Source organism: Saimiri boliviensis, chromosome 2 (genome assembly GCF_048565385.1).
Source record: "Saimiri boliviensis isolate mSaiBol1 chromosome 2, mSaiBol1.pri, whole genome shotgun sequence".
Classification (NCBI taxonomy): domain Eukaryota; kingdom Metazoa; phylum Chordata; class Mammalia; order Primates; family Cebidae; genus Saimiri; species Saimiri boliviensis.
The window spans coordinates 31125917-31147669 of NC_133450.1; the positions used below are offsets into that span (position 1 = coordinate 31125917).

At 41.9% G+C, this 21753-nt stretch overlaps 1 protein-coding gene across 1 annotated transcript in view; it reads left to right on the forward strand.

Annotated features, from left to right (window-relative positions):
• The window catches only part of DPF3 (double PHD fingers 3), a 286509-nt gene that overhangs the window by 257973 nt on the left and 6783 nt on the right, over positions 1-21753 (forward strand). The window contains exon 9 of the mRNA XM_010335241.2: positions 12973-13085. Within this exon, the coding sequence (XP_010333543.1) occupies positions 12973-13085 (113 nt within the window). The remainder of the gene's footprint in view (positions 1-12972; positions 13086-21753) is intronic.

A 21753-nucleotide genomic window follows, 5' to 3' on the forward strand; every position in this document is an offset into this window, starting at 1 on the left:
TTCCTCTGCTCATATCGGTTTGGCCATACTTCTAGGAAGCCTCTGACTTTCTAACCCTGGGGTGGTGTTCTGGGGAACCGAAAGGGGAGGCTTGTTGAAGGTGAGAGAGGCTCAGACAGGTGGAAGGAAGGAAGAGCAGGGTGAGGGTGAGATGGGGACATGGAGGGCAATGCCCGAGGGGAAGATGGCAGGCTCTTTGGTGCAGCAAGTATCCTTGGGCCACGCTGTGGAAACAGGTTGGACCTAGGAAATTGAAGGCGGGTGCACTCACCTTGCTTTAAATGCTGAGGGGTCACACCCATTCACATTGCCACTGAAATCATCTTTGTTCCCACTATTAGCTCTTTTAAAGGCTTATTCATTAAAAAAAATAACAGCGTGGAGGAGATAACTGATCTGAAATCCCAAACCCTGCTCCTCTCCACTGTCCAGCCCACTACTGGACCTCACCGTGGCTGGGAGCACAAGCCAGACACTGTCTAAGCAGGAGTTCTGTCTAATGTCTGCTTTTCAAACAGACCCCTTACTGTTCCTCCTTTGCCATTGTATTAGTTAGCTATTGCTGTGTAACAAATTATCCCCCAACTCAGCAGCTTAAAATTGCAAACGTTTATTATCTCCTAGCTTTTGAGGGTTGGGAACCTGAGAATGGCTTGGCGGGGTGGTATGTCCACAAAGTATCCCATGAGGCTGCAGTCCAGATATTGTCCAGGGCTGTAGGCTTCTCAAGGCTCCACCAGAGCTGAAGAAGCCACTTCCAAGCTCACTCTCATGTTGCTGGTAGGCCTCAGGTCCTCAAGAGCTGCTGCGTTGAGAGCCACAGTTCTTTGCTGGCTGAACAGAGGCTTCCCTCAGCTTCCTGTCATGTGGGCCTTTCCATGAGGCAGCTCACAACACAGCAGCTGGCTTCCTCCAGTGTGATTGATTAGTGACAGACAGAGATATAGAGACAGGTGCACCATCAAAACAGAAACCACAGTGCCTTTTATAACTTAGTCTCCAAAGCTGTATGTGGACACTCCTTTTTACTGTGTTTGTTAAAAGCAAGTCATGAAGTCCAGTCTACATTCAAGAAGAGGGGAATAGCCTCCACATCTTGAAAAGAGGAGGACCAAGGAATCTGTGGGCATTTTTACAAAGCACCACAGCCAACAACATTGCTGCCTGCCACCATTCCTGTCCTCGCCTCACCATTCCGTCTGGCTACCAGTGCTGCTCCTCCTGCCTTTGGCCCCAACTTCCCTCCTGGAGAATTTTCATGACTGCCACTTGACCAGACTCTAGGACTGTGGGAGAAGCCTCTACCAGGATATGCCCCAGCCTCATGGGCAGGGATCAGTCACCTAGGACTGAAAAGCTTCAATCCAAGGTCAGAAAGAATGGCATGGCTTCCAGTGGGATTTGATTCATCTCCTGGGGAAAGACAGAAACTGAGGCTGGCAGAGGGCCTGGCTTTGGCCCCAGAATCTGTATCAGAAAGTGATTCCTGCTATGAATGAATGGAGTTGGGTAAAGACAACGCTCCTGAGATCATCGCACATGGTGCTTCCAAGCTTGAGTGCTGGACAAAGCCTGCGGCAGAAGAAGCATGTTGTGAGACCATCTGTGTGTGAGTTCTTCCTTCTGTGCTGCTGAAACCATCAGTGGTTTGGAGAGGGGTGAGGGCTCACTGCTACTAGCGACTGTGTTAGTTCTCTCATCACCAGTGGCTCACCCAGGGCCACACGTTCTCTTTGGTTCTTATCTTACTTCACCTGTCATTTGGTGGTGGTGCCACCCTTCCTCTTTCTTGGATGCCACGAAGTGCCTCTCTCCGGGTCCTTCTCCCTTTCTGACCACGCTGTCTCCAGCTTTCTCAGTGGACTGTCTTCTTGTGCTTTTTAATGCTTTCAAGTCCAGTGGTTACTCTTCCTCCTACCCCTAACCAGGTCCTTTTTATTCTGTGCTCCGGGGTCTCTCCCTGAGTGTCTTGCCAAGTTCCAAGGCTTCATCAACCACCTAAACCTGATAATTTCTAAATTTTTATCTCCAGCCTGGTCCTGTCTCCTAAATGTAGGCCCACAGTTCCTCACTGATTCCTGGGCATCTTCGTCTGCATGAATGCAATGTGCCCAGATTGAATCCATTGTTATGCTCTGCAAGCCGTGTCTCTGCTAACAGTTTTATCATCTACTCTGTGACCCAACCTAGGAATCTTGCTCCCATTTTTACTTCTCCCTCTTCCTCACACACATGTTCATGTAGGTATCATGTCCCATTGACCAACTCTACCTCTCAAATGTTTCCTTCTTTCATCCCCATAATTATTAGATCTGCTCTGGACTAATGCCTCTCACTACAGTGTAAGCTCCACAAAGGTAGGGTTTTGTCTGTTTTGCATTGCTCAGCACCTATTACAGTGTCTGGCTCATTGCAAGTGCTCAATACAACTCATTGAATAGATGGATATAGCGGCTGGTCCCCCTTCCCCAGCCATTTCCAACACGTCTGCCTTCTGCCCTATCGCCAGACTCATCTCTCTAAAGCATGAGTACAAGCACATCAGGTTCTTGCTTAAAAACCTCCTAGGAGTCCTCACTGTTTAACGAATTCAATTCATATCCTTACGCCTACATAAGAGGCTCTTCGTAATTTTTCCCCATACCTTTCTAGCATTATCTCTTGCAATTCCTCTTTTCCCTCCTTTCCTTGAGTTACTTTGCTTTGCCTGAGTAGACCATGCATCTTACATTTCCTGCTGTTCTCTTTCCCTGTAATGCTGTTTCTTCTTCCTTTTTTTTTTTTTTAACTTAGAAAACTCCTATTTATCCTTTAAGGACCAGCTTGAAAGGTTCCTCCTCTCAGTAGCTTTCCCCTAGCCTCCCCAGCTTGAAAGCTACCTCCTCTCAGCAGCTTTCCCCTAGCCTCCCCAGCATTATTCTCATCTGTCAGAACTATATTCATTCTCCTATTATAGCACTTATCACATTGTATTATAGTCATTTAAAAGAGTCTCTCTCTCTATGTATATAGTACTTATCTGCTGCTGTGTAACAAATTACTCTGAAACTCAACAGCTTAAAACAACAGACACTTATTATCTCACAGTTTCTGTGGGCCAGGAATCTATGTGTGATTTATCTGGGTGCCTCTGATCTAAGGCCTCCCATGAGGTTGCAGTCAAGTTTCCAGCCGAGGCTGTGGTCTCATCTGAAGGCTCACTTGGGAGAGAATTCAATTCCAAGCCCACACATGTGGGTTCTGGCAGGATTCAGTTCAGGCTGCTGCCATGAAGTCTTCCTTCATATGTTGCCACATGGACCTGTCTGCAGAGCATGTCACAATATAGCAGCTGACTTCCCTTAGGGCAAGTAAGTGAGAAAGCGTAAGAGAGAGTGTGGAAGATGAAAACCGCAGTCTTTTTATAACCTAATATTATAAGTGACATCCCATCACTTCTGCCGTATCCTACTGGCTTGAGGTGAGTCATTTAGTGCAGCCCACACTCAAGGGGAGAGAATGACACAAGTGTATGAGCACCAAGAGGGGGATCATTGGTAGCCATACTAGAGACTGCCTAGCACACCTACCAAACTGAGTTCCTCAAGGCAAGCATCGTGTCACATTTGTCTTTGAAACTTCAGCACCTTGTACAGTTCCTGGCAATGAACAGGTACTCAGTGAATTTGGCCAAATTAAGTGGAATTATTTTTTATGAGAATCTGATCACAATGGAATAGATTGCAAAGTCCACAAGAACCCTCAAAATTAGACTAAAATGATTTAAAAATGTAAAAGAAAGTGTCTAAGTGTCATGAGTATACTGTCAGTCCTCTACTTCTAGGTACTTCTATGATTGCTTCCCAGGCTTACGTAGAAAAGGATAGAAAAGCAGGAAAGTATCTTTTTTTCTTTTGATTTAGCACAAGTCTGTGGAATATTTTTTGGAAGAAAAAATGAGAACGCTACTTCAAAGATCCTCAAGAAACTCAAGAACTTAGACCACTCATGAATTCCATTCTAATTCATGGATGATCAGCAGTTGGAGGAAAATGGGCAATCAAATGTTGACTAATCACTGCTGTTTTCCACCAACTATTCATCAATTACACACATGATGAAACTCTCCTGGATGTACTTAAGGCAGTAGGAAGTACAGGGATTACAGGGTCTTCAGTCAAAGCAATGGTTTCTTTTTCAGGCCCATTTTCATAAAGAAAACACAGAGCCTTTAGCCAGGGCCCATGGTTGGATGCTCCTGAGATCCAGAAGGGCCTGGAATACACAGCCGATGTCAGGGCTTTGCATCTAAAATCTATGTCAGGCTCATGGGACAATGATTCAGTTTGGCCTCCACACACTGTTGTGGGACAAGAACCACTGTGGGCAGCTGGTTGCCTATAATCTGCAATTCCAGAGAAGAATTTAAAAGGAAAGCTGTCCTGAGTGCTCATACTGATGACCCTCTTCTCTTAGTCACTCCCTGCCTGGCAGTATCTGCTGCTGTCACACAATCAGCTCAACCCAGCTCAACCCAGATCTCATATTCCTCATGGATGGAACCTTGCCTAAGGCCCCTGTCAGCCTTCAGTTTATGACAGCTCATCTGTATAGACCCAACTTATTGCATGGAGGTGGGTGGTATGGTTGATGAAAAGTGCTTTAGATTTCTAGATTTCCTTTGCTTTCTGTTGTGGCCATCTTTTGTTGTGTTGATGTTGGACTAGGACTGGACTGGTCAATATGGGAAAATTGACATGAATTCTAGAAGGACTTATTGGCTATTTACATTTCTTTCTTAGTTGTTTTTTTTTTTTTTTTTAACTTTGAGTTTTAGTTGGCAAACTTTAGAAGGCTTATTTATCCCACCAAGCAGATGGGCAATTGGGGATCAGGAGGACCTCTCAAAACACCATTTGTGGGTGGCACCGACAAAGCCACAGCTTCATTGATAGCAGATTCCAATGCTTTAACTTAATATATTGAAAAACGAATGCCCAGAGAGGTCAAGTGACTCGTCCAAAGGACTCAGGTGCTGTAATACATCTCAAAGTGTGGCGGTTGTAACACGAGGGCAGGGGTTTGGATTTTCTCACTGCTATATCCCCAGTACCTAGAAAAGTGCCTGCCACATTTATATATTCAACAAATTCTGTCAAGGGAATGAATAAATAAATAAATATTTTTTTGATCAGGGGCTTTGGGGTCGTTGCTATGACTTTCAACAAATTTCTAGTGCTGTGTGTTGGCCTCAAGTCTAGTTGAGTAAGTTGTATAAATCCAGGTCAAGGCTTCCCTAACCCATTATTTCACTTTAAGAAGACCAGTCATGATACATGCCCGTAGGTTTATAGACAAGTATAGATCCACTTCCTGGGGACTCTACCTTGGACCACACTTGATCTCGAAAACTTGGGGAATTTCTAGGACCATTTGAGAATGACGCCATGAGCCCTTGGCTGTTTAGCCCATTAAAAGTGCCCATAATGCTCTTGCATGAATGTGCTTTGTATGGTTATTTATAAGAGTGACTTGTGCAACAGCCCCCGTGGCTTGCATCCTAGGTGGTTCGTGAGTGCGCAGACCCTGACAGCTAGAGGAGAGGATAAGTAAACCTCTAAGAGGAGTCGAACTGGATGCATAGGAAGGTGCTTTGCCCAGGAAAGGGCAGCCACAGCTCACACTATTATTTATTTTTAATGCATTTTGTTTGTTTGGTATTTGTCCTTTCCATTCTGTGTCTCTTCTTTGTCCTCTTTGAAGTACAATAAAAATGGTGAGAGAAAAAGGGAGCCATTCAGATGCCTCTGGAGTGCTATTGTGATCATAGATTTGCAGGTGTCTTCAGCATTAGAAGTAACATCTGGGGGCAGATAGAGATAAACCTGCAGACCTTTGCAGAAAGGCTACAGAGCAGGGCTTGAGAAATAATTATGTGAAGCAGCAGTGCCTGGTTATCGTACTTGCTATAATATATACGTAAGGAGGTTGAACTCTTGATTGCTCAGAATTGGTCCACCCCTTTCTCCTTTACAGATTGAATATAATGTCTGAATCTTCTTCCCTCCACCTGCCAAGCTGGGTCTCAAAGCAGAGGAGCATGAAGAGAGGGGGAGGGAATGGGGCAGAGGGAGAGAGAAGAGAAACAGAGAAGAGAGGAGAGAGAGAGAATGAGAATGAATGGATCTATTGAGTGAGATGGCCTCCCAGAGAGAACTCGTAATAATATTTTTTCTCAAATTACTCTGTAGCGTGGTGATTCAGACATGACTATACTTTGCATAAATGCTTTAACTAAAGCTTCTTTCATTTACATTTGCAATTTGTAAATACCAGGAATGTTATATGTATATGAGAATATAGAGAACTATTAAAAATTTGAGCCAAATTATTTTCTAATGAATGGCCATGGAGACTTGTTTTTGGTGCTATTTTGGGTTGGAATTGATTCTGTGTATTTTATATAATACAATTTCTATAAACCAAGAATCAGAACAAGGAGCACAATTTGAATTTTGCATTTACTTGCCTGAGAACCATGGATATTTAAGTTCTCTTTGCCTGAGAAATTAGTTTTTAAGAGATCAACATTGATAAATAAGGTAATGAAGTATAATTAGATGTTCATAATTTCACAGTGAATAAATAATAGACCATGCTGGTTCCAAAGTTATTTGTATTTATTTTATTTATGTTTTCAACACATACCTAGCAAGGTAATTTTTTTCCCTGCAGCCTTAATTCAATCAGTGATGTGGCTTAGCCTAGTCTAAATTAAATACCGGCAATAATGAAATAAAAGCTCTTTTAATAAGGATCATAATATAAGAGACACATGTCATAACAGTTTGTGTATTTCTTTCGCCCAGGGTTTGCTGAAAATGAACTGTGTTTCTCTCAATGTACTGAATATCTATAGAGGAGATTGACTAGTAAGTGACTTAGGTTAGCTTTTAAGTTACAATCATAATGTGAGCTTAATCTACAAGGTATATTTAGATATTTTCTCCCCTAAAAGGCTGGAAATATCCTTGTGTCAGGGCAGTTGTGTATTAGTATGCATAGAAATTGGCAGCTGTGAATATGAAACGAACACTGGTTTTGCCCGGATATTTATCTGTGTGACTTCTCACTCAAATACCACAAAATCCCATTCGCTGTCCCTTGAACATTTTCAGCATCTGTGCACATGTTTCTATAAAGACATGAGATCTATCCTTCTAGTGGCAAGGCTGCAGTCACTGCTCTCAGAGGCCTGCCTGTCCTTTTCTACTGAGCTCAGTAGGCTATAGTGTCAGAAACACTGGGTACTCCCAGCCTCATGGACTATCATCTGTCTGAGAAGTTTCCCACACCCCGTTGGTTTCCTTTCTCCTCCATCTGCTGAAATAGCACCGAAAGCCAAATCCTGAACACCCAAAAGCCCGCCCCGGCAGTTAGATCTCCCATACATAGTGGCCGTGGGTGACATACCCAGTGTCAACCTCTAGGGAGGACTGAGGTCAGTTTTGGAAGGGTTAGGGCTGAATCAGGAATGCCTCTTCACACCACGTTCACTATTGAACCAGCAAACAAGCTAGCAGGAGATTTACTGAGTGCTCCTGATAGAATACATTTGGAGGAACACCCAGCAAGGACTTGGTTTTTAATGATCTGGCTGGGCCGAATCAAGCACACTGCACCATTTTCTAAATTCATTTTGGTAATTGGAATCTTATAAATGTTCTGTTGAATCATGGCACCCAGGGGGGCCTGAGAAGGGTTGTCTCCCCTCTGCTACACTGGACTACTTAAATAGCAATACGGGTACTTTTTGTTTCGAGAAAACTGGAGATAGGAAAAATCTAGATTTCCAAGCAAGTATTAGGCTGGGGCAAAAATAATTTCAGTTTTTGCCATTAAAGTAATGGCAAGTACCACAATTACTTTTTCTAGAGAATGAGGGTTCACTTTACCAAAGAAATTCAGATAGGGGTCCTCAAATATTGAGTGACCGTAAGTATTAGAAATTACCTTATAGTAATGTGGCTCTTTTTTTCTTGGACCTTTGAATTGGAGAGACTGTATCTGTTATTCTCTTACTTTCAAGGCATTTAGGAATTAGTTCTGGGCAAAGGAAGGAGTTCTATCAGTGAACTTTAGAAACTTCCTTTTGTCTAACAGTGTGGATTACGTGAGTAATTTTGTGGCAGGTAAGAAGCCTCGTTCTTGCAGTTTTATCCAGCAGATGATTTTTGCAATGTTTGGAGAAAGGCAGGCGCAGACCTGTTATGGTGGTCCAGACAGGAGGCTGCAGTTCTGGGCTCAGTTTTTGCACCTGCTGACAGCTTAACTTTTTGTGCCTCGCCCTCCCTGGCTGCGAAGTTACAATAATATCATCCCTCCCCTGCTTTCCTCTTGCACTTGAGTGATGTCTTGAGTGTGGAGGGGAAGTAGTTCTGCAACCGGAGCTGAGGACTGTCTCAGTCCTGCATTTTATCGGGGGCTTGAAGCTGTGTGAGCTTAGCGCCCTTCCTTCTGGTTTAGAGATTTTCAGGAGGCTGATGACTTTCTCAAGATGGGAACACAGAGAAAGCTAGGAGGTTGTTTCAGAAACTTCCAACAGGTGTTTCCAAAACCCACTTGCTACCATCCATTGTCCAAAGCTATCCCAGAAAATGTCTTCATGGCTCAGCACAGGAATCTTAGAGCCGGCTCTCCATAAATACTGGTGGAGTGGCGTTAAATGCATGCAGTACACACCACCCCCCAGACCCTCCTCCCCGAGACAGCTCCAGATGCACAGTTGGCTGCCGAGTTCTGTCATACTCTGAAACCTGCTGACTTTCCTTCCTCGGGAAGACAGCATGACTGAAGGGTGTTATTTTTAGTAGGCTAGCTTTTGCCCCGATCTGTCAACATTCCCTCATTCGGGTTCTTTACTGAGCAATGATAAACTACAGAACCTGTGGCAGTGAACACAGTTGACCATCTTCTCCTTCTTGAACCCTCTTCTTTTGGTTACTGTGACCCCATACTCGCCCGATTTGCTTCTTCCCTCTTGGGCCATGCTTCTCGCTTTCCTTTGCTGGTTCTTTCTTTAATCTCTAAATAGCTGAGCTCCTCCAAGCTCTATCCTAAACCCTTTTCTTTACTCTCCTTTCTTCTCTCCTCTTCCTTTCTTTCCCTAGATACTTCCTCATTCCCCTTTCCCTAGATAATTTCGTTGATTCTTACGGTTTCAATGATCACCTATTTAGCAAAATCTTCGGAATTTCAGCCCATACATTCAACTATCCACTCAACGTTTCCACCAGAAGTCTGTAGTCTCAATGTCAACGTGCTCAACATAGACGGAATCCTCTCTTCCTCCGTGCGGTCCCTGCAATCCTTCTGCAGGTCTTCCTCATCTAAGTCTCCCTGTCACCTAGAATCTACCTAGTTTCTTGGGCCAGAGACTTGGGAATATTTCTCATCACTTTCCTGTATTCCCAACATTCAAACAATAGTCAAGTCCTGTCAAGTATTTCTTTAACATTTCTCAAATTTCCACCTTAGTTGAATCATTCTTGTATCTCTCCTGGTAGCTGCATTCGCCTCCCACTAGTTTCCCGGCAACAATTCTTAGGTACCTGTACTCACCCACCCCCCAACAATTCTTTCCTTAGAGATAACCCCTTTCTCCTTCCTTCCTCTCTTCCCTCTCTCTCCCCTTCATCTCCCTTCCCCCCCTTCCCCTCCCTTCCCCCCATTTCCCCTCCCCTTCCTCTCCTCTCCCTTTCCCCTCTCTTTCCTTTTCTCCTCCCCTGCCCTCCCCTACCCTACCCCTCCCTTCCCCTTCTCCTTCCCCTCCCCTTCGCCTTCTCCCTTCCTTCCCCTTCCCTTCCCTTCCTTCCCCTTCCCTTCCCCTTCTGCTCCCCTTCCTCTTCCTCATTCCCTTCCGTCTTCCCTTCCCCTTCCCCATCCCCATCCCCTTCCCTTCCCTTCTCCTTGCCCTTTCCCTCCCTCCCTCCCTCCCTCTCTCTCCCTCCCTCTCCCTCCCTCACTCCCTCTCTCTCCCTCCCTCTCTCTCCCTCCCTCTCTCTCTCTTCATCCCTTCCTTCCTTCTCTCTCTTTCTCTTTTCTCCTTTCTTTCTCTTTCTTTTCTTTTCCTTCCTTTCTTTCTCTTTTCTTTTTCATTCCTTTTCTTTCTCTTTCTCTTTCTTTTTCCTGCCTTCCACCTTCCTTTCTTTTTCATGATTTAAATGTTTATTTGTTTTCCTTATTTCAAAATATATTTTCTGCTATTTATTTTGACATAATTACAGCTTCACAGGAAGTTACACAATGTGTTACGGAATGGTCCGTGAGCCCTTCACTCCGTTTTCTCCAAGGGCAACATCTCACAGAATCATAGCACAATATCAAAACCCGGCCATTGACATTAGCACAGTCATCGACTTTTTTCAGATGTCATTGGTTGTACATGCACACATACGTGTGTGTATGTGTACGTATAGTTCTGTGCAATCTTATCACCTATGTAACCGCCACCACAATCAAGATACAGAACCACCTCATCCCAGTGGCCCTCACGCTAAAGAATGCTCCTTTAAAACACAAGGCACTCCACTCACTGCCTTGCTTAATGACTTTTAATGAGTTAAAGGCCCCAGATGCTGAACTAAGGGCTGCAGATGCCTGTAATCTGGCTCCAGCTACCTCTGCAGCCACCTCTTACCCCTTTCCTTTTGCTCACCAAGCCTCTGCTCACCGGCCTTTCTCCTTGTAATTTGCTAAGCTGCTTCCCCGCTCAAAGCCTCGGCCCACGTTGTTCCCCTTACCTGGAATCCTCCACTTCCCACCTAGACAACTTCTCATCTGCCACATATCAGCTTAAAAGTCTTTCTCAGGCAAGGTTTTCTTGACATCTCAGTCTAGGTTAGGTTCTTCTGTTGTTTGTTTTTACGGCCAATTATACTTTTCCTTCATGGTACTAATCATACAATTGGAATTGATAGATAGGTGCGTATGGTTGATTTGAGGCCTCTTAGGCTAAGCCGGGAGGGCTTGAGGTGTCTTGCTCATCTCACGGTGTCTTTTCTGTCTAGCGCAATGGCTGGCCTGGAAGGTGCTCAGTAAGTGCTTCACAAGTTAATGAATAGTTATCCTGAGCTGGCTGGGTGTGGCTGGGGTGTGGCACAGAACTGGGCAAAGTCAACTTGCCTCTGTGGGCATCCGCTCCATGACCTCGTGTTCGTGCTCCTGGTGGTGACCTGTCAGAGAACGTGGGTATCTGTGGAGTTCCAAGCAGATGTTTCCTCCCAGTTCCCATCCCAGTGTTCTCTCCGAGAGATTGGAATAGGGAGCAACCCTGGCTAGCGTTCTTCTTAGACAGATCTTTGAGATGCTTTCAAGAATATCAGCTGGCTGTTCACCCAGGCTTTTAATGGACCACTTCTTTCTCCTCAGGGTCACGGTCATGGTGTCACCTTGAGAGGGTTATTAGTTGAGAGCTGCGGGAGTTTCTAAGTTGGATGGTACCTGAGAAGTCCTTGAAAAGCTATTAGATCCGGCCTCGTCTTGCTGTTTCTGCCTGTATTCACCGAGTGTCCCCCGAGATGCCAACAAGTCATTTCCACACCCCTTGAATTCTCAGAGATAACTCAGTGTGGTTTCTATTTGTGGAGTTAAAATTTGAAGGATCCTTGTGTTGGCTGAATAGACAGTATTTCATCCAAATGGCCATAATGTGAACAGCTCTCTGAAGACTTGAAAGGAAGGAAATGGGGGCTCCTGCTAAGATGTGGCTTTGCCAAGGGCAGTGGCGCCACGGGGGATCCTGTCTGTGGAGGACACTAGGTTGGTGGCACTAACCATGACTGGTGTCTCCTGTCTCTAGCATCCTTCTTTAAAGCACATCATCCTTCAAATGAAGGAGGCAACACAAGGCACCATATAATGGGTTTGGCAGAGTTGGAAGCTCTGGAGAACGGTGAATGGTCAGCACTGGACAAAGCTGTCCATTTTTTTGTGATAGAGTCAGTAATGGGCTTTGCCCTGGGTGTTCTGGGCAGATTCTGATCTGGTTCACAGCCCTGGGAATATCATCCAAGTTTTCCTTCCATGCCAAATAGAAGGCCAAGGGTCTCTGCATTCTACAGTTCATGGCCGTCTTCTCCCTGCAAGCACCTCTCTGTTAGGTGACCTAGGTCTGCGGACAGAGTCCAGCTCTGCGGGCCAAGTCTTTGTCATGGCCCACTGGGGCTGTGCTCGCAGGTCACAACCTCATGTGCCTCCTCTCATCTTGCAATTGGGTTGGCTCCTATGAGACTTGAGATAGAGAAAAGGGTTAGAGCTGGTGACCAGTCCTTTTGGGATAGACCTGGCCATTTGCTCTGATGCTCCATTTTTTTTTTTGCCATCCCTGCCACTCCACCTCCTTCTGTAGTCCCTGGTACTATTCAGGATGTGGACTTTTGCTAGTCTCATGGGTATGGGCATGGATACGTTAGGTACCAATGCAATGTCTCATCCTACCCCAGAGCACTGACCCTGGAAACCTCGTACAATCCTTCTGATATCCTCCCTTGCACCACAAGGCAGTGTGAATAACTGGTTGAGTCAGAAGGCCAAGCTCCAAATAGTTCTTACCTGCTGCTGCTGCCATAGCTGATGCTGGGGCTTGGAGGGCCCTGCTGGTGTCTCTCACAGCGCTGCCCCGGGCTGCGTGCTCTGTGGTTTCTTCTCTCTGATCACTGTTTTCTATCCTCATCAACTGGTTACACCTACTGGGGATCATGGTCTTAGTGCAAGTGGAATTGGATATGCTTATATTTCTCTTTGCCCTTGATCTGAATAACGGGGTAGTGAAGGATGTGGGTAGAGCTCTGCCTGGGCCCTGATTCTTTTCCCTACACCATGCCACCCTGCCCTGACTCCACATTGGGCATCAATGTGTTTCCAGTTAGTGGTGTTGAGGGGTGGCAGGTCAGACCCTTTGGCCCTAACTCTGCTGTTTCTGGCTTCCTCCAGGTCACCCAACCTGTCTGCAGTTCACCCTGAACATGACCGAGGCTGTCAAGACCTACAAGTGGCAATGCATAGAGTGCAAATCCTGCATCCTCTGCGGGACCTCAGAGAATGATGTGAGTTTGGGGCTTCCCCTGCGGGAGGGAGAAATCCACAGAGCTGGGGTCCTTTGTGGGGTGAAGAGGAAGGAAGGACTCTTGTCATTAGGACCCCGGGGACTGTTACCTTGGCCCTTGGAAGCAACCTGGCCGTTAGCCCTTGAGGGTTCAGTGACTGACCGGGGTGACTGCTGCTTATGGCGGGGATGTGTCTGACTGTTTCCACCACGTTACAGTATACGATCTTATTTGGTCAAAATGTTAAATATAATACATGCAGAATTTTCAAAAACACTTTTTATTGCAGGAAATTTCAAACATTACATAGAGAGAATAATGGAATTGATGTACACCATCATCAGCTCCAACAAAGATCAATACACGTCCAACCTTGTTTCGTAAATACTATGACCACCCCTCCAAAGTCTAGGTCATAATATCATTTTGCCTGTAACTGTTTCATATGTATCTCAAAAAGATAAGGAAGGCTGGGTGTGGTGGCTCACGCCTGTAATCCCAGGACTTTGGAAGGCTGAGGCGGGTGGGTCAAGAAGTCAGGAGTTGGAGACCTTATTAGTTAACATAGTAAAACCCCATCTCTACTAAAAATAAAAAAAAAAAAAAAAAAAAATTAGCTGGGTGTGAAGCACGGGTCTGTAGTCCCAGCTACTTGGGACACTGAGGAAGGAGAATTGCTTGAACCCAGAAGGTAGAGGTTGAAGTGAGCCAAGACTGTGCCACTGCACTCCAGCCTGGGTGACAGAATGAGTCTCAAAGAAAAAAAAAAGAGACTAAGGACCTACTTTTACACCTAAATAACCAAAATATTAACATAGCGAAAAAATCAATAATTCCTTAGCATCGTCAAACATCCAGGTAGCAGTTCTATTTCCTCAGTTGTCTTATCAGTGTTTCTGTTACAGCCTGTTTATTTAAATTGGGATTCAAATATGGCCCATACCTTGCAATTAGTTGCTATGTCTTGAAGTTTATTTAAATATTTGTAGCTTCATATAAACATATACATAGAGCTTTTTAAAACTGTTACATCTGAGTGAGTTGTTAGGAAAGCACCACACTCTGAAATCTGATTGTGAGTCCTCTATCGCCAGTGACCGAGAGTCAGCTCACGCTCAAAATCTCTCGGCCCCGAGGAAAGGGTTTGATTTCCTTTTATATGTTGCTCAGAGTAAGAGGGCAAAGTGGAATTTTATAGAAGCAGAATAAGCAAGTTAGGGGAGGAGGCTGGTAACTTGTAGGCAGGAGGCTCCCATGATTGTTGATTAACTAAGGAGGTATACATAAGCGGCCCTCATGATTGCTGGTTACCAAGGGGGGGCATTCCGTAATTTCCATACAGTCAATCAAGGGGGTATTCAAAATAGCAAGTGGGCTTGTCAAGCAGGATATGGTTATAACGGTTATATGTTTCTATAGTTCTAAGCACAACATGACCCGGCACAGTGTGGCCCAGGTATGCACTCAAGGGAGAAATGGTTGGGGGAGAAGCCAAGATGGAGTCAGTCAGGCTTACATTTAAGATGGAGTTAGTTTGGTTCATCTCAAAATAACACATAGACTTTCTCCTCCCTCTTATTCTCTTTCTTTCTCCCTTAAATTCTTCGTCGAAGAAATCAGATCATTTGTTCAATTCCTCATGACTGTATGCCTGTACTATTTGACATTTTTTTCTGTCTCTTGAATTTCCTGTAAATGGTTAGGGCAAGAGGCTTGATTCAGGTTGTCTCTCTGTCTCTCTTTCTGTGTCTGCCTTTATCTATCTCTGTCCTCTCACCAACTCTGTCTCCATCTATCTGTCTCTCTCTCTTTTGGCAAGACTACTTCATAGACGGTGGTATATACTTTCATCAGGAGGTTATCTAATGCCTGATGTTTCTCTTTTTGTAAAGGTAGCATCTATTGATAATCTTTGATTAGACTGACTATTCTGTTAGGGGTTGCGAATAGTGATATTCTTACTGAATAATTTCTTTTTTGTTTATTGCTGGAGTAATTCCAGGAAGAGAAACTTGCTCAATCTTTTATTTGGTTACTTTCAGATATAGATCACATAGAAATGGCAGGAAAAATGTTTGACTCTTACCCTTGGTCAGTTTTCAAAAAAACAGTGTGGTTAAAATATCTATTTCTGATAAAAATATTTAAAAAATAATAATTGTGGGTTATCTTCTTGACATGAGAAAGTATTTGTAACTTAGAACTAAAGCCAGTATCATATTTAATGAAGAAAACACTAGGCACAATTCCACTAAGATTAGGAACCAGGTGAGGATTCTCACTATCTCTATGACTATGATTCAATACTATTCTAGAGATATTAGCTAATGCAATTAGACAGGAGAATTTAATTAGAGATGTAAGAATGGATAACAAAGTAGTAAAACTCTATTTTTATCTTATGTGGTAGTATATCTGGAAAACCTTAGAGAATCAATGGTAAGCTAACTCAAACATAGAAGGTAACAGATTATAAAACTAACACACAATAATTAATAGCCTTCTCATATACAAACAATAACTAGTTAGAAAACATAATTCCATTAATAATGGCAACGAAGAAGAAATACTTAGCAATATATTTAATGACAAATGTGCAAAACCTACATAAAGAAAACTTTCAAACACTTTTGAAAAGACACAAAGAACAAGTGGAAAGGCATCCTACGATCTTGGATAGAATGACTTGACATTATAAAGATGTCAGTTCTTTCTGAGTTAACTTAAAAATTGGACTTATCCCAAGTCCAATAAAAATATCAATGGACCTTTTAATGGAGTTAGACAAATTGTTACTTAAGTCCATATGAAGAAAGAAACATGCAAAAAATAGCCAAGAAAATATTGATAAACAAACTGTGATGAAAACTAGCACTACCAGATATTAAAACATACTGTAAAACCTCTCTAAACAGTATTACACTCTTTTATCTATAAGGAGACAAATAGACCAGTTGGGATAGAATAGAAAGCCCATAAATAGATCTAACTACATATGGAAATATAGTATAAGGTAAAGGTTCCATCTAAAATTAATGGGTCAGAGGTAGACTTTTAAATGAATGGTGCTGGGACAATGGGGTAGCCATTTGAGAAAAGACAAAATCAGATTTATGTCTTATACCATACATAAAAACAATCACCAAATACATTGGGGATCTAAATGTACAAAGTAAAACCATGCTAGTACTAGAAGCAGCAGAAGTAAATTCCTCTCTAATCTAAATACAGGAAAAGGTTTTCAAACTGTACTCAAGATCCGGAAGTAATTAAATAGAATGTTGGTACATTTGACTACATAAAAATTTTGCATAGTCAAAAACATGATAGAGTCAAAAGACAACTGACAAACTGGGAGGAAATATTGGTACCACATGCCACAGTTTAAGGGCGAATTCCATATATAAAATGTTAAACATTGAGGACAAAGGACCAGACACCTTATAGAAGATGAGAAAAATATCTGAAAGACAATCCACAAATGATATAAAAATGACTCTTAAAGATGCAAAAAAAGAAAAAAAAAAGTTCAAATACACTCACAAAGAAACTCAAAGCTGAGATATCATTTTTTACCTATCAAATGGGCAAAAGTTGAAAAATATGACAATGTATTCTGTTGATGAAGCTATGGCAAAAATGGTGCATTTATATACATTGTTGGTGGGAATACAAATTAGTACCACCATGTGGAGGGGAATTTGACAATACCTAACAGAGCTAATAGACACTTAACTTGTGTTAAGTGTATATTAAGTGTCTATTAGCTCTGTTAGGTATTGTCATAAGCATTCTCACCTATAGGAATCTATCTTGAAGATACACCCTCAACAGGTGGAAATACTTATGCATAAGGTTATTTGTGGTAGCATTGTTTATTATTACAGAATATTGGAAACAACCTAAGAATCCCTACGTAGAAGAGTGTTGTTGAATAAACAATGGCACAGCCATACAGTGGAGTACTATACAACTGTAAAAAAGAATAAGGCAGATGTCTATGAATTGATTTGAAGTTATTTCCAGGATATATTGTAAAGTAAAATAGAATAGCTATAATATGCTGACCTGATTGTAAGTAAAAAAAGAGACCTAAGAAAACCTACATGCATTTGCTCACTTGTAAGAAGAATAAACAAGATGCTAATGAGACTGGTTATCTACACCGGTCAGGGAGAATAGGGTAGAGAAAAATGGGAAAATGAAAATGGGGTAGTAGGGATAAGGGCGGAACAACACTTTTTTGAGAATACTTTCTTGTATACCTTTGACTCTTAGAGCCATCATAAGGTTTTGCATACCTCCCAAATAGATAAATACTTAAAATCAACTAGGATGTAGGGAAAACCTAATATGGAATAGAAACAGTAACAAAGGAACCTAACTACAACATAATTAGATAATATAACCATACTGAAGAGTGAGAAAGAAAAGAATAACATAAGTAACTTTGGAAAACAGTATTTTGACTGTGTGTTGTAAAGCTAAGGACAGAAATAACTCTACCCCAAATACTGTACTCTATTTTCATAGGTATATGAATTAGTAATTCTGAAACTACATATGCTAGGTTTGAACTAATAGCTGTGTATTGTGACTAATGAGAGTCCAGTTTCTCAAAGTCAGAAAAAAAATAACCAAATAAAGGAGGGAAGGCTAGATTGAAGGCATTGGATCGGAATAGTGGGTATCAGTATAAACTCATGATTTTACATACAGTATATTATATATAGTTTATATATTATATCTATATCTAGCCAGATTTGTACACACCTATGAATAGACAGAAAGAAGTAGAGATGTATACATGTGTACCTATACATACATTTATTTCCTAGCTCTGTTGGCTGGGAGGGCCTAGAAGCAATGACAACACAGACGCAATGAGGACACATGGCATCAAGAAATTGGTTTCTAAACACCATTCTCTCACAAAAAGAACCATGAATCCTTAGAGAAATGACTGATGCCAGGGCTGGGATGCAAAATATGCCTGATGAGCTTGGAGTAGCATGTGATGTCAGAAAGTAAGGAGGTGTTCAAAGAATGAAAGGGCATGTTTAGAGGACACAGGAAGCAACTTGAAGTAACCCCTAATGGCCAAATCTAGGGAAACTTGAGCTATTATTGTGTTATAACCTAAAGAAAAAACAAATTTCTATACTAATATAAAAAACTGAATAAGTAAACAGAGGAGACGGTAAGCTCTTAGAGCAGAATTCCAATGAATAAATGTAGAAGTAATCATTGGGCAAACTTCACAGTTGTGGTTGTAAGCAAGAAACATCAATTGATGCTAAAATTAGTGGGCAAAAGTATGATGAGAAATAGGATATTTGCATAATCTCAAATATGCTATTTCTCTTGTTGGGGAGATAATCTCAAAGTATCCCCTCAAAAAGATTACTTATTAGTATATTATAAAGGGAAAAACAGTAACTTTACAGTGGAAAGAAAAAAAAGCAGACACTACCTTAACTATATGATCGCAGTTAACATTACAAGTAATAAGATATACTGGCATCAATTTCCCCCAAAATGATGTGCTGAGAAGGGCACAACATCAGTTTAGTGGTATTCTTGCCCAAAAATGCATGCATATGTGGATCTTCTCATAAGAAAAGATCCAACTGAAATTGAGTGGCATTTACAAAATCACTGGCTTGGATTTTTCAAAAGTGTGAAGCTCATGAAAGACAAAGAAACTGAGGAACTGTCACAGATTGAAGGATACTAAGAAAACATGACAGTTAAATGCAATGAGGGATTTTGGATTGGACCCTGGGTAAAGAGACATAGGTGAGAAAACTGGGGAAATTCAAATAAAGTCTGTAGATTAGTTAATAGTATTACACTAATGATAATGTTCTAATTTTCATGATTTTGCTATAGTAATATAAGATGTTAATATTAAGGCATACTGAGTACAATTCTCTGTACAATTTCTGCACTTTTCTCTAGGTTTAAAATTATTTCAAGTAAATAAAAATATAGTGATGTTTCTCTAGCATCTTCTGAAGGTGACTAAAGTTTTAAAAACACTATGTTTATGAACTTAAGAATTTAAACATATTTTATTTGTTGTAATCCATTATAGGTAAAAATTGTCCCATCTTTGAGCAGTGGTAACATATTCAGGTTGGATCCCGAATCCTTTTGACACAATCCTAATAGCATAATCCTAATAGCTTCTTTACTTTGTAATATCTAAAGATATTTGTACATTTTATGCTCCAGACCTAGAATCACCGATTTCTCCCAGAACTCCTAGTTCCTTGTAGTGGGTAACAGTCTTTAGAGAACATATGTGTGCTAGGAGTGCTAATTTTGCTGTTAGTCATTGTTCTGGAGCACTTTCTATGAACAAAGGTAGAAAATATTTTTTTGCTTGTTTTAAAGATAACCTACATGATGAATTTATACTGATGCATCCAATTCATACTTAGAACAAACTATTGAGTTTTGTCTTAACTTCATTGGCCTACATTTTTATTTTCTTTCAACCATGTTACAAAATCTTGCTTTTCAACGATGCCAACATAATTACTCATTTGATGCACACAAAATGGTCTCAGAATATTGATTCCAGTATTTAAACCAATAATATAATTGCTGAACGTTGCACACACATGCATACATATGCATATTTGATTTATTTATGACCTTAAGGTATGTCCTACTAAGGATGTATTGTCAAATTATTTGTTTTATAGTCAGTTGAAATAGTTTATCTCTGTGTGGTTATGCCACCAATTGGATATATAACCAAATTCATTTGCCTCAGTTTTCTTTTGTTTTTTTTTTTTGTTGTTTTGTTTTTTTTTTTACTTTTTTTTTTGAGACGGAGTTTCGCTCTTGTTACCCAGGCTGGAGTGCAATGGCGCGATCTCGGCTCACCGCAACCTCCGCCTCCTGGGTTCAGGCAACTCTCCTGCCTCAGCCTCCTGAGTAGCTGGGATTACAGGCATGCGCCACCATGCCCAGCTAATTTTTTGTATTTTTAGTAGAGATGGGGTTTCACCATGTTGACCGAGATGGTCTCGATCTCTTGACCTCGTGATCCACCCGCCTCAGCCTCCCAAAGTGCTGGGATTACAGGCTTGAGCCACCGTGCCCGGCTTGTTTTTTTTTTTTTAAAGGACATATTACTATTTAAATTCTGTTTTATGACCATGTAAAATATTTATTGGTTGGTTCTAAAATAAAATTGTAAAGAAACATTATGTCAAAAGAAGTCTAGCTTTTCAACTTACCTCTTCCACACTATTCCCTCAATCTGCATATAGGTAACCATTAAAAAAAATATGGTTTGGGTTTCCATTTTGTTTAAATGTAAGCATGTGTGTGTACATATGAATCCATAAAAAAATGGTAACAAATATACGTTTTCTCTATCTTGCTTGTTTTCACTGAATATCTTAGAGATTACACTGAAGAAATATATAGACATATTCTTCATTCCTTCCTACAGCTGCATAACGTTTACTAGCCTATCCAACCAGTCTCTTACTAATGGACATTTGGGTTGATGCTGGTCTTGGGCTTTACAGATAGTGTTAACAGAGAGGTATTTTTTGGCGTTGATTTGGCAGGGCCTTCGAGGAGTCAGGGTGAGGTTGCTGGGGCACTAGGGTTCCTCTCACACAGTCAGGGATTTACCCTGGATATCCCAGAATGGGATTCCCATTCTACTCGAACTGTAATAATAGGTGAATCCTAGTTCCTGGATACTTGGTAGTAAAAAGTACTAAAATTGTGTTTGTCATGAGAGTTAGCATGAGCTGGGGGTTCTTGGTGATGGAGGAGAAGAGAATACGGTGCTAGACAATGATCAGCCCATGCAAAATGCACTTAAACTCTCAGATGCCTAGTTTTCCTTTGGGAAATTGTAATCCAGGATATTCTACCTTCTGGTATTTCCCATGTCGGTGCTATAGTAGGGTTATTACTGTTTTTAAGGCATTAATAACACTGTTTCTGACAAGTCCTGTCTGTTTTCTGTCCCCATCCTAACTTGTTTCTCCTCGTATTATCCTTAAATCAAATTGTCCTATAGCTTATGCTGGCTCTGCAATAATGACGTGACTTTTTGGCATAAACTACCGTGTGCCTGTCTTCATCCTACCTCTCTGACTGTTCCTCCTCAGTCTTTTTCTCTGCCTGTCCTGTAAAGTTGGTATACCCCAAGTGTCTATTCTTGGCCTTCGCCTCAGTAAACCTTTTTGGGTCTCTGATCTTTCAGAGAATTCAATGAAAAGTACGGATTTACTTTTTCCATAGAAAAACGTATATTTCTACCTATGTACAAAATTGTGCGTATCATTTCAAGGGGTCCATGGACGCTCCTCTCTGAAGACAAGTTCAAAGACATTTGCTCTCATACACCCTGGGCTTCCTCTCCAAGGACCGTCATTTGTCATTTGGGGGTCTACAATGACCTCCAAACCCATATCTCATGCCCAGACTTCTCTCCTGCTCTCTTCAACGGCCTCCAGATCATCCCTATCTGTAGGACATGTCTATAACTGAGGTTGCCCTCTCTCTCCCATGAGTCTGCCCTTCCTCCCATGTCCCAATGGGTGGCTGCATCATCTAGCTTGCTGACCAAGCCACAACCCAGAGGGCATCCTTGGCTTCTTCCCTGTCACTCTCCCCATCTAATCAATGA